The sequence below is a fragment of the Vipera ursinii genome (assembly GCF_947247035.1).
Source record: "Vipera ursinii genome assembly, chromosome: 3".
In the NCBI taxonomy this organism is placed as follows: Eukaryota; Metazoa; Chordata; class Lepidosauria; order Squamata; family Viperidae; genus Vipera; species Vipera ursinii.
Genome location: NC_139516.1, coordinates 104,489,990 through 104,506,355, shown reverse-complemented (window position 1 = coordinate 104,506,355; position 16,366 = coordinate 104,489,990). Strand labels below are relative to the sequence as shown.

General features: G+C 36.7%; 1 protein-coding gene across 1 annotated transcript in view; it reads left to right on the top strand.

Moving 5' to 3' along the window:
* The window catches only part of HMCN1 (hemicentin 1), a gene marked incomplete at its 3' end in the record, with an annotated part of 535,761 nt that overhangs the window by 180,287 nt on the left and 339,108 nt on the right, over positions 1–16,366 (top strand). Inside the window, 1 exon segment of the mRNA XM_083360257.1 lies at positions 8,089–8,364. Within this exon segment, the coding sequence (XP_083216383.1) occupies positions 8,089–8,364 (276 nt within the window).

Sequence of the window (16,366 nt, the reverse complement as noted above, 5' to 3'; positions counted from 1 at the left end):
GTGCCGCACAGCACGGGGCTCTGCCCAGCTCCTCCGAGTCCAACAGCCTCCATCGGAATCCCCTGGGCATTCCAGCAGCCTCTACCGGGGTTCACTGAGCCCCTGCGGCACTGACAAACAGCTGGTCGGCGCCGCACAGCACGGGGCTCTGCTCGACTCTTCCGCGTCCTCCAAGCCCTCCAAAAAACTCCTCCGGGCTCAGCTGAAAGACCTTGGAGAGTCCACGGAGCCAAAGGTAGCAATACGGGCGTTCCAAACAGCCACAGAAGCTCACCTCATCCTCGTCCTCATCCCAAGTCCTTCACAGAAAAAATATTCCTGTGAGGCTCCCAAGGGTCGCCAAGTTGCCGGAGCTCCGCTTGGAGCTCAGCCGAGCACATCTGCCATCTTGGGCATGCTCAGAAGTAATTGAACTTTTAAAAGAAGGGAAGAAAATACTTTTAATTGGATTATATGCACCTAATCAACAACAAGGAGAATTTTACAAACTTCTACATAATAAAATAATTCAATGGGATTATAAATCATGTATTTTAATGGGAGATTGGAATGGAGTGCTGGACACACAGAAAGATAACAAAGGACCTTTTAAAAGTACTCCAAATCATGCTAGATTGCCTAAATCCTTTTTTGATATGAAAGATGATTTGGAACTGAGAGATGTCTGGAGAGAATGAAACGTGGAAGAAAGGGATTTTACTTTTTATCCTGATAGACATCAATCTTTTTCCAGGATCGACTTTGTATTAACTACTAATGATTTTTTTTCCTAGGGTTAAGAAGATTAAGATATGTCCAAGAACTTTATCAGATCACAGTCCAGTATGGATGGAATTGGACAAGGGGAAGGGAGATAGGAGATCTTGGAGGTTAAATGAAAATTTATTTACATATGAAGAAAATGTGGAAGAATGTAAAAAACAAATGAAAGAATTTTTTATTATAAATATGCATAAGGGTACACCCATTGAAATGGTTTGGGATGCAAGTAAAGCTTATATGAGAGGAGTGTTAATATATTTGAATAATAAATATAGACATAGATTGGAATATAAGCATAAAGAATTAGAGGAGGAAATAAAGATGAAAGAGAAGGCTTTTGTTTTGAACTCATCTAATAAGAGGCTGAAAGAAGCAATTAATTTGTTAAGAGGGCAGTTTGATATGTTGATGGCAGATCAAGTGGCAACTAATTTACGATATGTCAAACATAATACTTTTTACAATGCTAATAAGCCAGGTAGATGGTTAGCTTATTTGTTAAGGAAAAAACAAAAATCACGTAATATAGATAAGATAGAATATAAGGGTAAGGGTGTTTCAGCAAAATCTTATTAAAAAGGCTTTTGTTGAATTTTATTCCAAATTATATGCTAGGGATATAACTCAAGGTTTAGATATAGATAGGTATTTACAAGAAGTGAATATCCCTATACTTACACAAGAGCAAAGGGAAGGGATGAATAAACTGATAACTGCTGAAGAAATTATTTTAGCAGTTAAAAAACTAAAAGTGCATAAGGTACCTGGAACAGATGGTTTGACAGCCATTTATCATAAAAACTTACAATTAGAGTTGGTGGAACCTTTAAAAGAATTATTTAGAACAATTCAATCTGGAGGAGAAGTGCCTCCATCATGGAAAACAGCATTTATAACATTGATTCCAAAGGAAGATCAAGATCTTACCCAATCTAAAAATTACAGACCTATATCGCTTTTAAATACTGATTATAAGATATTTGCAAAGATTTTAGCAAATAGATTAATGAAGGTTATGCAGCAAATGATTCATAGTGATCAAACAGGATTTATAAGTGGTGACTTCTGGTGGCTCCGCGGTGACGGAGACAGCCTTCCCGGGCTGCCCGCGGCTCAGCTGTGTTTTTTTCGCCCGAAACAGCGCCGATCAGCTGTTCGGGCGAATTTGAAGCCCCCTCCTCGGGAGAAGAGGAGGGGGTGAGGCCCCAGGTAGGGGTCGAGTTCTCCGGGGCCGCCTGAGCTTGGAGCTTGGGCAGCTGAAGGATTGAACTCCCCCGAAGCCTGGGTTGCTCCCAGCTGGCCAGCGTCTCTGCTCCGGATTTCTTGGAGCAGAGCCAGGCGTCTGCGACCACCCCTGCCTGAAGAAAGGACTATGGATTAAAGGAGCAGGCAGAGCGGTACAAGAGGGAAAGGTGAAGAGGATTATTTTATTATACTCTCGAGCTTGATGGACTTTTTAAACTTTAAGTGAAAGTGCGTCACAATTGAAAAGTAAAAGATGGCGGCTAAACCTCCCCCTAAAACTCTTCGGAGTGGTGGATCTTCTCCGGTGCAACAATCATCATTACAGGCGTTGAACCCTCCTGATGTACTGACATCGAAGGATTTACGAGATGCTTTGGATAAACATGCCCAGGTACTTTTGGAATCAATTGATCAATCAATGGGTGATAAATTTGCACAGATGGAGGAGAAATTGGAGAAACTGGAGGAGAGAATGGAAGAGAGGATGGAACAGAAGTTCAGCGTGATGAAGGTAGACATTTTGTCTTCAGTGCATAAAGTGGCGGAATGTGTGGAAGATTTAGATGAAAAACTGGATGATCTGACTCAAAAGAATGCAATATTAGAAGTTAAAGTACGGGAGAATGAAAATTTAAGAGACAAAATGGAAAGGGAGTTAAGCCTTGCTCAATATTACCAGATGCAGTTTGCTGTTAGAATCAGAGGTTTAAAAGAGAACATTAAGGAAGATTTAAAGCAGCTGGTTTCTGAGGCTTTCGAAGTGGTGTTGAATCAGCCAGCATCTGAAATAAGAGCAGCTATGGATAAAGTGTTCCGTGTTAACTCATGGATTGCCAGACAGAGAAAGTTGCCTAGAGATGTGGTGGTTTACTTTGCAAAAAGAGGATTTATAAGTGGTAGACAAATGAAAAATAATGTGAGACATATTTTAAACTTATTAGAATATTTGGAAAGAAATAATCAAGTCCCTGCAGCGCTGAATTTTTTTGGACGCTGAAAATTGAATTGGCAATTTTTATTTAAAGTCTTAGAGAAGATGGAGTTTGGTGATAAGTTTTCACAACCTATTAGGGCAATATATCAGAAACAAACAGCTCAAATAATAATTAATGGTAGTTTAACAGAAGCTTGTAAAATTGAAAAGGGTACAAGACAGGGATGACCGTTGTCACCATTGCTGTTTGTTTTAACATTGGAAATATTATTGATTAAGATACGTGACTCAAATAAAATAAAGGGAGTTAAAATTAAAGATCAAGATTATAGATTGAGAGCATTTGCAGATGACTTGGTTATTACATTAAGTCAACCGATTCCATCAGTTATAGATTTAATGGAAATAATTTTGCAATATGGACAAGTTTCTGGATTTAAGGTAAACAGGCAAAAAACTAAAATATTGTCTAAAAATATGACTACAGAACAAAAGGTAGTTCTAGAAAAATTAACAGGATTTGAAATAGTTAAAAAGATTAAATATTTTGGGGTATATCTTTCAGCTTCAAATGCGAAATTATATAAAAATAATTATGAATTGTTATGGTTAAAAATACAAAAAGAGTTAGATAGTTGGAGAAAATTACAATTCTCTTTATTGGGAAGAATTGCAGCAGTGAAAATGAATGTTTTACCAAAATTTTTATTTTTGTTTCAAATGATACCTATACTTAAAAAAGATTCAAATTTGGAGGAATGGCAGAAAGGTATTAATAAATTTATTTGGGCAGGGAAAAGACCGAGAGTAAAACTTAAGATAATGCAAGATATACGTGAAAGAGGTGGTCTTAAAATGCCCAATTTTAAATTATATTATGAGACTGCAGCTTTATCGTCAATTAGTAATTGGTTTAATTTAACAGAAGGAAGATTATTGAATATTGAGGGATGTGATTTATTATACGGGTGGCATACATATTTATTGTATGATAAAAAGGTGGATAATTTTTTCAAGGCACATATATTAAGGTATTAAGGTATGCCCTGTTGCGAGTTTGGAAAAAATATCGATATAAGTTAAATTATAAAATACCAATTTGGGCAATACCTAAACATGCGATAGAAAATATAACTTTGGGATTTAAGCATGACGTGATTACATATAAAGATATTCTAAGACTGGAAAGGAATGTATGGCAATTAAAGCCATTTAATATTTTAAAAGAAGGGAAAATAGTACAAACTTGGTTTCAGTATGGCCAGATACAAGCTAGAGGGAAAGAAGATCAGAAAATTGGTATTTCGACAACAGATGGAAATTTGGTAAAGCAAATTAGAGATCAAAGTCAAGCGCATATAAGAAGGATATATAATACATTGATAGAAATAGATTCAGAAACGGAACTTGTTAAAGATTGTATGATAAAATGGGCCCACAATATTCAGGAGCCAATAACGATGGATACTTGGGGAAAAATTTGGGTTAGAAATGTAAAATTTACTCAGGCACAAAATTTAAGAGAGAATTTTTATAAAATGTTTTATAGATGGCATTTAGCTCCTAAAGAATTAGCATGTATGTATCCAAATTATCAGCCTAAATGTTGGAGGTGTGGTTGTGAGGATGCAATGTACTACCATATATGGTGGACTTGTAAAAAAGTTAAAGATTTTTGGATTAAAATTTGGTGGAATATGCAGAAGATATTTAAGAAAAAGATAAGGTTTTCTCCACAATTATTTTTGCTGGGTATTACTATAGACTGTACTGTTATAGAAACTAAATTGATGTTGAATTTAATAACGGCAGCAAGACTTTTGGTTTCGCAATACTGGAAGAAGGAGGAACTGCCTACTATAGAAGAATGGACTTTAAAAGTTTCAAACTTGGCAGAAATGGCAAAAATTTCAGCATGTTTGAAAGAACAATCGTAACAGAGATATATTTTGGAATGGAGAAGATGGATTGATTATATTCAGAATAAATATGGGACTAAAAAATTTCATTTAGCATATGAATGAGTATTAGAATTATAAGATGTATTATTATTTAGTTATGTTTAAGTGGAGTTAAAGTGTGATAGGATTTAAAGTGTATTTATAGATGGTTAGTATATTTTAGCTCAAGTTTGTTAGAGGCAATACCCTGTATTCAGCTCTGGGAAGTCAGGGGGGGAGGGGGAGGGAGGGGAAGTTGGGGGGGAGGGAAGGAGTTAATGCTTAAAATGTATTGTAAAACTTTTCAATAAAAAAAAGAATTCCAATGTTTGTTACAAATTTTTCTTGATGTGGTTGGAAAAAGGCCTAGAAATGCCAGCACAAATACATCACACTTGCTGTATGTGCACATGCAACTAATTACAATCTTCAATTATTTGTGATATATCCAGGGCTTTTTTTCCCATAGAATGCTCAGAACGGCATTCCGGCACCTTCTTTTGCACCAAAAAAAAAAAAAAGCTAAAGGAAACTGTTCTGTAGAGCCAAATTCTCCTCAGGCAGCCAGGTTGTAGAGCAGCAGAATGCATCGCAGCGACAGACCTTCAGATGGCTCAAATCGAAGGAAATGCGATCCGTACAGGCTAATTTAAAAGTGGGAGGGTAAGAAGGGCCGAGTGTGAACAGGTTGCTTAGCAACCTGCTTAAACAGTCTCTGTAACTTTCAGTGCCCAGTGCCTTGCCTTTTTTAAGCTGGGAAGTTGAAAAAAGGCTAAAAAGAAGGCAGTAGAGTGCTATCAAGGAAAATGTATAGACATAGCCAGCAGACATTTAGGAAACCTTTATTTTTCATACACTGTTCGAATTTTGTTTTAATGCCATGGTGATACACAATCAAATGTAGTCAGTCTTTTTTTTAATCCCAATGCATCTGTTCGTTAAATACAGTATAACAAAGTTTTGGATGATGGAATTATTTTTTAACTAATGATAACAGCTCTTAAATCTGTTATTTTGTTTTATTTTTGCACAAAAAATGTATAATTTGCATTTGCATTCATTTACAAATAGAATATGTTGTTAAAATTTATTGGTGTTGAAATAATTAGTGCACACATATACCTAAAACCAGTTTATTGCATTTGGCAATTGTACTAAAAAAATCTCATTGTCAACCAATATAATTCATTTAATTTGAAATCAAGTGAAAAATTGATTTAAATTATTGTATTAAAACAAATTAATGGCAATTCTTTTATAAGAAGTTGCCTCAAACAAAATGAGTTTGACATGCCTGCTCTAGATAGTTGACTGCTCCAAAATAAATTCTAGACCAGGCCTGTACATGCAGCCTACCAAGCACCCTTGGACAGAGCACAGACTTTTTTTTAAGTAATAAAATCACCACCACTCCCCTGAAAGTCATGTTGCCTAGTGCCTCCATGGCTTACCATGACCATGAGCTCAAACACTGTAGATGCTCCTCTAGTCACCAAATCATTCATTAGCCCACCAGCATTCCTTTGCAGACCACAAAGATTTTTAATTTATCAGTGTGGGCCTTTCCCTTCTACAAGTTGCACAGACCTCTTCTAGATTTTCCTCTTGCCTTTCCGAGTTAACTCCTTGGTCTGTCATTGAGCAAGAATTGACTTTGTAGGGAAGCATATTATCATTTGATGTATATTTAACATATGTTCTACCTTTATTTACCTATTATATAATATTTGTATGCAATTCACATGGCGAGGTTTGGGGCAACTTACAATATTTTTAAAATCATAAGATTAAAACATAAAAGCAGGGCTTTTTTTCTCATAGAACGCTCAGAATGGCGTTCCAGCACGCTTTTTTGCAGAAAAAAAAGCTTTTGCACAAGCTATGCTACTCCCTCTATTGGCTTTCAAAAGCCTATTGGCTTTTGAAAGCCAATAGGAATTGCTGCTGAGCTTGCCAAAAGACCTGGCTGGCAAACATTGCACTGGCAAGTTGTCTGCAGCGAAGCCTAGTTGGCAGGAACTTTGCATTTAGAAAAAAGCACTGATTCAGACAAATAATTGAACTGAACTTTCTATGGTGCTTCTTTGTTTACAGGGTATATTTTCCTATAGGTCTCCATAGCCTATAAAACTTTGATATTGAAAGTCTGGTAACAGATTTTATTGCTCAAGAAAGGGTATTTATTATTATTTTTTAAAGCATGATCTTTTAAAAGAAAAAAAAACCTCCTAGGAATACAGTATAAGTTGTAGGAGTTTCACCAATCAGAAGCTGCTTTGGTGAATTCTTGTGGCCACTAGAACATGCTCTTGCTTCTCTGGGACTCTCAATAGTTACATGTTTCCCTAAACAGCATTTCATTGGTTCAACTGTTTACTGCATATAATATTCCTAGGAACTCTTTCCTTAAAAAAAACACCTAATGGGAAACTGTGATGGTGGAAGAAGAGGAAGAAGAGAGGGCTTCTTCCATATAGAAAAGGCATAGTTACTGGTAGGCTATCAGGTGAGTGGATGAGATAGGTTTTGAGGCAAGAAAAAAGATCCAGCAGTGGAAGAGGTAGACATGCTTCTGAAGCTAGGTAACAGCAGATGAGGAGATGACATGGACTAATAGCAAGGAAGCAAGTGAGAAGGAGAAGGAGCAATGAGTGCCCAAATGGAGACATACTCAAAACAAGAAGGAACTCTTGCTTATTTAATTGAGAATTCATCTTCTCTTTGATGGAATTAGCAGAGTTGGTCAAATTGATTGTGCTGAGAAGAGAAAAGAAAAGAAAAGAAAAGAAAAAAAGAAAAGAAAAGAAAAGAAAAGAAGTACTTTTGTTTCTACTTGGAAACCGCTTTGTGCTTGTGGTGGAAAAAAACAATATTATGATTTTGGGTTTTACTGTTTAGACTGATTTGCTGATAAAGAAATGGCTAGTGCATACTACTATAGAAATGTAAAAAGTTGAGATTTGATTTTAATGTCTGTTTTTACTGCAACAGAGAGAGTCAGAAGTCAACGACTTTTGTTTCTTCCTCTCCCTTACTTTACACCTTTTTTTGTTTTCCCTTCCTCTACTGTTGTTCCCTACTATTTGCTTTTGTATTTTCACATTTTATGTTATAACTGAATGAACTAATTTTAAAAAAATGATTTCATCTTCTGCTTCATTGACTTTTTGATCAGACAAATATTGCTTTTCTTGTTTTCTTGCACAGAACCCCCACCTGTTATACAGGTTCCTAACAATGTTACTGTCCCTCCTGGTGCCAGAGCCATTCTTTCATGCTTAACTATGAGCACAGTGCGTTATAATCTCACTTGGCACAGAGATAATAGGAATGTGAAATTCCTGGAGCCCTTCAGAATGCGAATGATGAGCAATCTCTCTCTCGAACTCAAAACAGTCAAAATCTCAGATGCCGGAGAGTACAACTGTATGGCTTCTAATGAAGGTGGTTTCACCAGGGCATCTGTATTCCTTACAGTGCAAGGTAATATGAAAAAAGGATATATACGCAATATTGTTCTTTTTTGGTTAATGGCATTATAATCTGGTTTTTATCAATTCTATTTTATAAAATTTATTTTAACTTTAATAATAAATTATTCTTAAATAAAAAAATCAGAACTTTTTTGGTTTAGAAGCATGGAATAAAGTATAAAAGAGTAATATTGAATTATTGGCATACATATTGATAGCAAATGTAATTCCTTGCTACAATTTAAATTATATATAAAAATCAGGTAACAAATATAACTTAGATACCATATGGATCACAGCTAGGATGATATCAACATGATATAGGTAGTCCTCAACTTGTGGCCGCAGTGTATATGTATTTGTATAGTAAAATTAGAACAGCACCTGGAATAATGGGAAAATCAGTGTGCAAAACAAATTAATCTGGAATAATGGGAAACCCAGTGTATAAAACAAATTAATCTGGAATAATGGGAAAATCAGTGTACAAAACAAAGTAGGACAAAGACTAATAGAATTTTGCCAAGTAAATTTAAATATGTATTGCAAATCTCTTATCTGAATATATGAATAAAAGCAGATAGATAGCATCAAATCAAGCTGACAATATGTTAATCAGGCAAAGAAATAAAAGTTCTTTTGAATAAGAAAAAATAAGACCTGGAATTGACTGCAATTCAACTTGTGAATTTATTCTTGAAAAAATACTTTTAAACTCCACCACCCCCCACCAAAAAACACCCAACAATCCCAAGAAAACTAGACCAACAAGATATGAGCTCAGATGCATTCAATAACTCAGCCTTGTACCTTGAATGGTTATATAGGTTATAATCACATTGAATTGCACCCAGAAGCTTATAGGGATCCAGTGCAGCTCATGAAATACATGGCCATATTGAAATACAGGCATATTAATTGTCAATGCTGCTAACATTGGATGTTCTTGCTTGACAACATAGGGAGATGTAGCCTTTTTCTTTAACCTGTATGTTACTTTTAGAGTTAGAATTAGTGGACACTGCAGGGTGGGGGAGTATGGAGAATGTATCTCAAGACTGTGTGTAATAAGAGAAGATAAGAATTGGCGGGTTGACGAAGGGAGGGAAAGTTTGCATTTTAAACTAATTGGAGAATGTGATTTATGACATTTAATTAAAGGAGGGAATTGTGCTTTGATAAGATGTGTTTATGGGAGGAGAATTCAGATCTTGGCTTCCAACATGTATGTGCGGAAGCTATGCTACTCTATTAAAAGATTCTTTAAGATAAACAATGCTTTGAAGTTCTTTCAAGTACTACATTTGTCGTAACCATGACATTAATTGCATCTCTATATTCTGGACCAATTGCAAATTCTGGATAGTTTTCAAGGACAGTCCTATATAGAGTGTATTGCAATTATTCACTCCAGCAGTGACCAAGGTATGAGTGACTCTGAGCAGGACATTCCAATCCAACAAAAAGAAAATGTTTGAGAAAATGTCTTAAATCAAAGAGGGAGAAGGAGAATCCAAAGAGAAAAGAGTGATCTGGGAATGAACACAGTGTTGTGACATTATACATGACTTTTTTTTCTCCTTCACCATTAAACAGGAAACCTGCCACATGGGAGAATAATGCTATATTGGGGTTTGTTTTTTTTCCTAGCCTTGTCATTTGGCCACTGCTGGGATAAAAAAACAACACAAAGCTAGTAATTGAACCAGATGCTGTTATGCTGGATGTTGAAGTATTTTTTGTTGACTTTTTTGCAAGCCAAACCACTATAATGTACAAATGTATTTCTTAATCAAAGAACCTAATTTCTGAGTCGGCTTCCGGTGGCAACGCGACGCCGAAGACAGCCGTTTTCGGGCTGCCCGCTCCGCAGCTGTGTTTTTTCATCGTAAACAGCGCCGATCAGCTGTTTAGATGGATTTGAAGCCCCCTCCTCGGGAGAAGAGGAGGGGGTGAGGCCCCAGGTAGGGGTTGAGCTCTCTGGCGCCGCCTGAGCTGAGAGCTTGGGCGGCTGAAGGATGAGCCCCCCGAAGCCTGGGTTGCTCCAAGCTGCGCAGCGCCTCTGCTCTGGGATTATTGGAGCAGAGCCAGGCGTTAGCAACCACCCCTGCCAAATGGAAATACTTTTGATTATCAAGAAGCAGGCAGAGCGGTACAGGAGGTCAAGGTGAAGTGGACTCTTTATTTTTACTCTCTAGCTCAATGGATTTTATAGCTTCAAAGTGAAAGTGAGTAATAAGTGAAAGTGGGGGAAGATGGCAGCTAAAACTTCTAAAGCTCTTCGGAATGTGGGGTCTTCCCTGGTACAAGAGACCTCATTGCAAGCTTTGTTTCCTCCTGCATCTCCCCCGGCATTGACGCTTAAGGATTTACAAGACGCTCTTGGAAAGCATGTACAATTGATGTCTGATATGATGGATGAAAAGTTGAAAAAGCTGGAGGAGAAAATGGAGGAGAAAATGGAGAAATTGGAGAAGAAGATAGAAGAGAAGCTGAGAGCAATGAGGCGGGACATTTTGTCTAAGGTTGAATCCGTAGCTGAATGTGTGCTACAGCTGGATATAAAAGTGGAGGATCTCAGTCAAAAGAACTCTATATTAGAAGCAAAGGTATTAGAAAATGAAAATATAAGGGATAAAATGGACGAAGAATTGAGCCTTGTTCAGTATAATCAGATGCAGTATGCTATTAGAATTAGGGGTTTAAAGGAGAATGGTAAAGAAGATTTAAAGCAGCTGATTTCTGAGGCTCTGGAAGGGGTACTGGGCCAGTCAGCATCTGAAATTAAGGGAAATATGGACAAAGTTTTTCGTGTAAATTCATGGATTGTAAGACAGAAGAAGTTACCCAGAGATGTGGTGGTCTATTTTACAAAGAGAGTAACGAGAGATGAAGTTATTCAAGCTGCTTATGATACTAATTTGGTAGTGGATGAGCAAGAAGTTTTGGTTTTAAAAGAGATCCCTCCGAAGATCCTAAGGAGAAGGAAAGATTTTGCATTTTTGGTACAGAAACTTAAGAAACGTGATATTAAGTTTAGATGGGAGATTCCAGTTGGATTGGTGGCGACGTATGAAGGTAAAAGACATCGTTTGGTTACTGTGGCTCAGGCACGTGATTTTTATAGTAATGTGTTAAAAGCAACCCCCCTATCATTTTTGGAAGCTGCAAAAGGATACGGTGGGGGAAAGCCTCAAGATGTTACAGATAGACAGACAGAGGACAATGGTGTTGGAGGGGATCAAGTCACAGTTTCATCAGTTGCTGCAGGAGGCCAGAAGAGGACGCGTGCTGCCCTAAGAAGAGCGAGACGAGAGCAAGAGCAAGATCAGCAGAAAGTTATGGAATCTCCAAAGCGTGCTTACAGTGAAGATGTGAGAGAGGAGCGGTCTAAAGAAGTTTTGGGGGGTCATGACAGAGATGCTCCAAAAGTTTTGGGGCGTTAAGATTGCTGATTAATTTTTAGATTAGAATGTCAATGGAGTAAAATTATTATAGAGGAGAAAGAAGGTTTTTTTTCTTTTTTTTCTTTTTGTTAATATTTTACACAATTTAAGATTGCTTGCTAGAAAAGTATATTAGGGTAATGGATTTAAAGTATGTGTTGAACTAAGAATGGGTATGTAAGCTCCTAATTAATAACAAGTTGTCTTAGAGATTGCCTAAATCTTTTTTTTTATATATTCTTTGTATTTGAACTTTTATTTGAATTTAAGGATGATTTGGAACTGTGAGACATTTGGTGTGATACATGCAAGAACTATTTTTGATCGTAGTTTAGTTTGGTTGGAGATTATTAAGACTAACAGAGATAGGCGCTTTTGGCGTGTAACTGAGAAATTGTTTGGAAATTAGAGAAAGGTGGGAGAATGTAAGTAGCAGGTGAAAGTTTTTTTGTTTTTTTTTCTTTTCTTTTTTCTTTTTTTTTTTTTTTGAAATTAATATGAATAAGGACTGGGATTAAGAAAATTTATTTTGAGCAAAGCTTTTTTTTCTGTTTTCCTCTTTTTTTCCCCCTCTACTTTATTTGTAATGTTAATATTGTTTGTATTCATTTTATATGAGCTAGAGAGAGATAGAATTTATAGTTTATTGTTGATAACATAAGGGTGTCTATGTTTGTTTTGTGATTTTATGCCCTGTATTTAGCTCTGGGAAGTCGGGGGGGGGAGGGAGTGGGGGGGAGGGATAGGGAGGGTTGGATAGGGGTGGGGGAGGGGGGATTAAAGTTAAAATGTATTGTAAAACTTTTTAAATTAAAAAAAAGAACCTAATTTCTGACTATTTCATGTATTGTGTAATAAAATAACAACATATTGTCAAAAGAGGTGATGTTCAAGCACAGTGTGTACTTTCACAAGAACCAATTTTAGTTTCCAAATGTCAGTAGAAGAGTTGATCTTCCTTCAACCCACAAAGCATTTAAAGCAGGGCTTTTCAACCTTTTCACCCATTGTACCACTTTTAGGACAAGGCAATGTCCGAGTACCACCAGTCACCTAGCCAGGTGTCAAAAACGTGACCCAAAAAAAGGAAAAAAAAACATGATAAAGTACAGGTAGTCCTCGACTTACAACAATTCACTTAATGACTGTTCAAAGTTACGACAGCACTGAAAAAAGTGACTTATGACTATTTTTCACACTTATTATTATTATTATTATTATTTATTATTAATTTTATTTGTATACCTGTTATGACTGTTGCAGCATCCCCAGGTCATGTGACTCTGCAGCTCTGTTAGTAGCCAGGTGAAAAGCAGTTGATAGGCCTTGAGATGATCCAATTAATTTAAGAAAGTTTCTCCAAAATTTCGCTGTGAACTGCACCCCTCTGTCCGAAATTATTTGCTTAGAGTTGCCATGTAGTCAATAGATATGTTTTAGGGGACTGTCAGGACCCACCTCAATCCACATCTTAGGAAATAAGAACTCTTGGATGCAAGTTTAGTCCAAAAGGAAAATGTTTACTAGGAAGGAATTGATTGTGGGAATACAAGACGGAATCTAACAAAGTTACATTTCAATCCTATATAAACCATTCCCATTCCAGTCCCTCCCCTCATCCATTTGGTCAGGCTGTCGTCAGTTGCTAGGTGTCAGGTCCTTCCATGGGAAAGGGAACTCTCCTTGGTTTTATGGTTATTGCTTCCCTTTTCAGTTGTAAATGAAGATACAAACCAGATCTGTCTGTCCCCCTCCCTTCCCCCGTTAAAACATCCCCTGTTGTTTGAAAATCGCTTTAGTAACCATCCCCCCCCCTCGGAGAGATGGCAGAATCCCCAGTAATAGAACGTTGTTCTACCTATACAATTATGAAATGTGATATAAATGGATTCTGACATTCGGCTCTCCTTTCAGAAAAAGATGAGTCCATCTGTGGGGAAAGAAAACATATAAATGTTAGCCTGGTTTGTTCTGGGTGGCGCTTCAGCGGCGTGGACAGTCAGGATCGACTGCCAGCCTTCCGATTTTGTTAAAGCTGTGGAGCAGCCGAAGATCAGCTGTTCTGTGGCTCAAAAACCCTTCTCCTTGGGTGAAGAGGGGAAGGGGAGACTCCGGGTCGGGGTAGACCTCCCCTAGAGCCCCAGAATCGGAGGACTTTTCTGCTTTTAAGCAGAACAAGATTCTGAATCCACTCCTGCTGGATTTGATTGTTATTTTGAGTAATTGATGCAGGCAGAGCGGACGCGGGAGCAATATAAACAGCAAGTATAAGACTTTAACTCTGGAACCTCAACTTTTTTCCTGTTTCAACGATTGTTTTTAAAAAGAAGGGGAAGATGGCACCTGAGTGATTCATTGTAAGAAGAATTGAAAGCATCTGGTTGGTGTTTTTTTCCCCTCAAAATGAAAGTGATTGTTTGGATATTGAGGAGGAATATGCAAAGTGGATTTTCAAAACTTTAAAAGATTTTGTTAAACTTTGGAGCTGTTTAAAAGTGATTATAAGACTTGGATATTTAACAGTTAAATTACAATAGCGTGGGGCGGAAAAGTGAAAGTGTGTAACAAAAGTTAATTAGGTGTTAAAATGGCTTCCAAACCACCTAGAATGCCCATTCCTAAAAGTCCGGGGACATCGCCTGTTCAGCAATCTGGAATTCAATCTTTGACATTACCTTCTGCAGCTGCTGCACCTGTATTGAATTTAAAAGACTTACAAGATTCTTTAAAAGATGCTTTAAAACTTCAGTCTGAAAAAATATCTGAGCAGGTGGCAGAACTTATTGAAGAAAAAAATAAGGAAATATGGGAGGATATTTTGATGGCATTTCAGGGGCTCTCAGGTTGTGGAACGTGGAAGAAGTGAAACAAAATAACAAAATAATCTGATGCTGGAGGCTAAAATGTGTGAAGTTGAGAATAAAATGGATAAAATTTATGATGAAGTGGTGATGACACAATATAGAGACATGGAGTTTGCCCTGAGGATAACAGGTTTAAAAGAAAATCCACAGGAAAATCTGGAGGAGATGTTGGTGGATGCTCTGGCGCCTATTTTGGGAATTCAACCGGAAGATTTTTTGTGGAGATAGATAAAGTATTCCGTGTTAATTCTTGGATTGCTAGGCAAAGGAAACTGCCAAGAGATGTGGTTGTGTATTTTACAAAGAGAAAGATCAGAAATGAGATCATTCAAGCTTTTTACAATAATAGATTTAAAGTGGCTAATCAAGAGGTTTTGATTCTGAAAGAAATTCCCCCAAGAATTTTGAGAAAAAGGAAAGATTTTGTTTTTCTGGCAGACGAATTAAAAAAACAACAGCTTCAATTCAGATGGGAGATACCAATGGGGATTGTGGTGAATTATGCTGGAGTAAGATATCGTCTTAATACAGTCCTGAAGGCACATGATTTTTATTCTAATGTATTGAAAGCAGGTTCACCACCATCTTCAGAAGTTAAAGGAGGGAAAGAAGAAGTTAAAGGAGGAAAAGAAGAAGGAGAGCGACAGGTACAAGAAGTACAGCAAATTTCAGAAACTCTGCAATCCCTGGTTCTATTAGAAGAATCTAAGACTCAAAGAGTGACACAGGCTGCATCTAGACGTAAGGAACAACAACAACAACAACAACAGAAACAGTGTTCTATAACTACAAGTCAGGAATCTACTTCTAGTGAAGCAGTGGGAGGAGCTAGGCCAAAGAAGCAGATGCTTATGGATCTGCAAGAAATGCTCCAAAAGCTTCAAGTCACAAAAGATGGTGACAAAGTTTCTAACTTGGAATGTTAATAGATTAAATTCACCACAAAAGAGAAAGAAAGTATTTCAGTATTTGAAACAATTTAAAAATGATGTTATATGTTTGCAAGAAACGCATAATCGCGCATCTGATCAAAAATATTTGATAAATTCTAGACTGGGTATACAATTTATTGCATCTTCTCCAGAGAAGAAAAATGGAGTAGTTATTTATGTAAAGAAAGATATAACAGCAAATTTAATTGAAGCAGATAAACAAGGAAGATATATTATAATGGAACTATTAATAGAAGGGAAGAAAACACTTTTAATTGGAGTATATGCACCTAATCAACAGCAAGGAGAATTTTATAAACTGTTACATAATAAAAATAATTCAATGGGATTATAAATGTTGTATTTTAATGGGAGATTGGAATGGAGTGTTGGATACACAGAAAGATAAAAAAGGATCTTTTAAAAATACTCCAAGCCATGCTAGATTGCCAAAATCTTTTTTTGATTTGAAAGATGACTTGGAATTGCGAGATGTCTGGAGAGAACGAAATTTGGAAGAAAAGGATTTTACTTTTTTTTCTGATAGACATCAATCTTTTTCTAGGATTGATTTTATATTAACTACTAATGATTTTTTTTCTAGGATTAAGAAGATTAAGATATGCCCAAGAACTCTATCAGATCATAGTCCAGTTTGGATGGAATTGGATAAGGGCATGGGAGAAAGAAGATCATGGAGATTAAATGAAAATTGTTTAGATATGAAGAAAATGTGGTAGAATGTAAAACGCATATGTGAGAATTTTTTA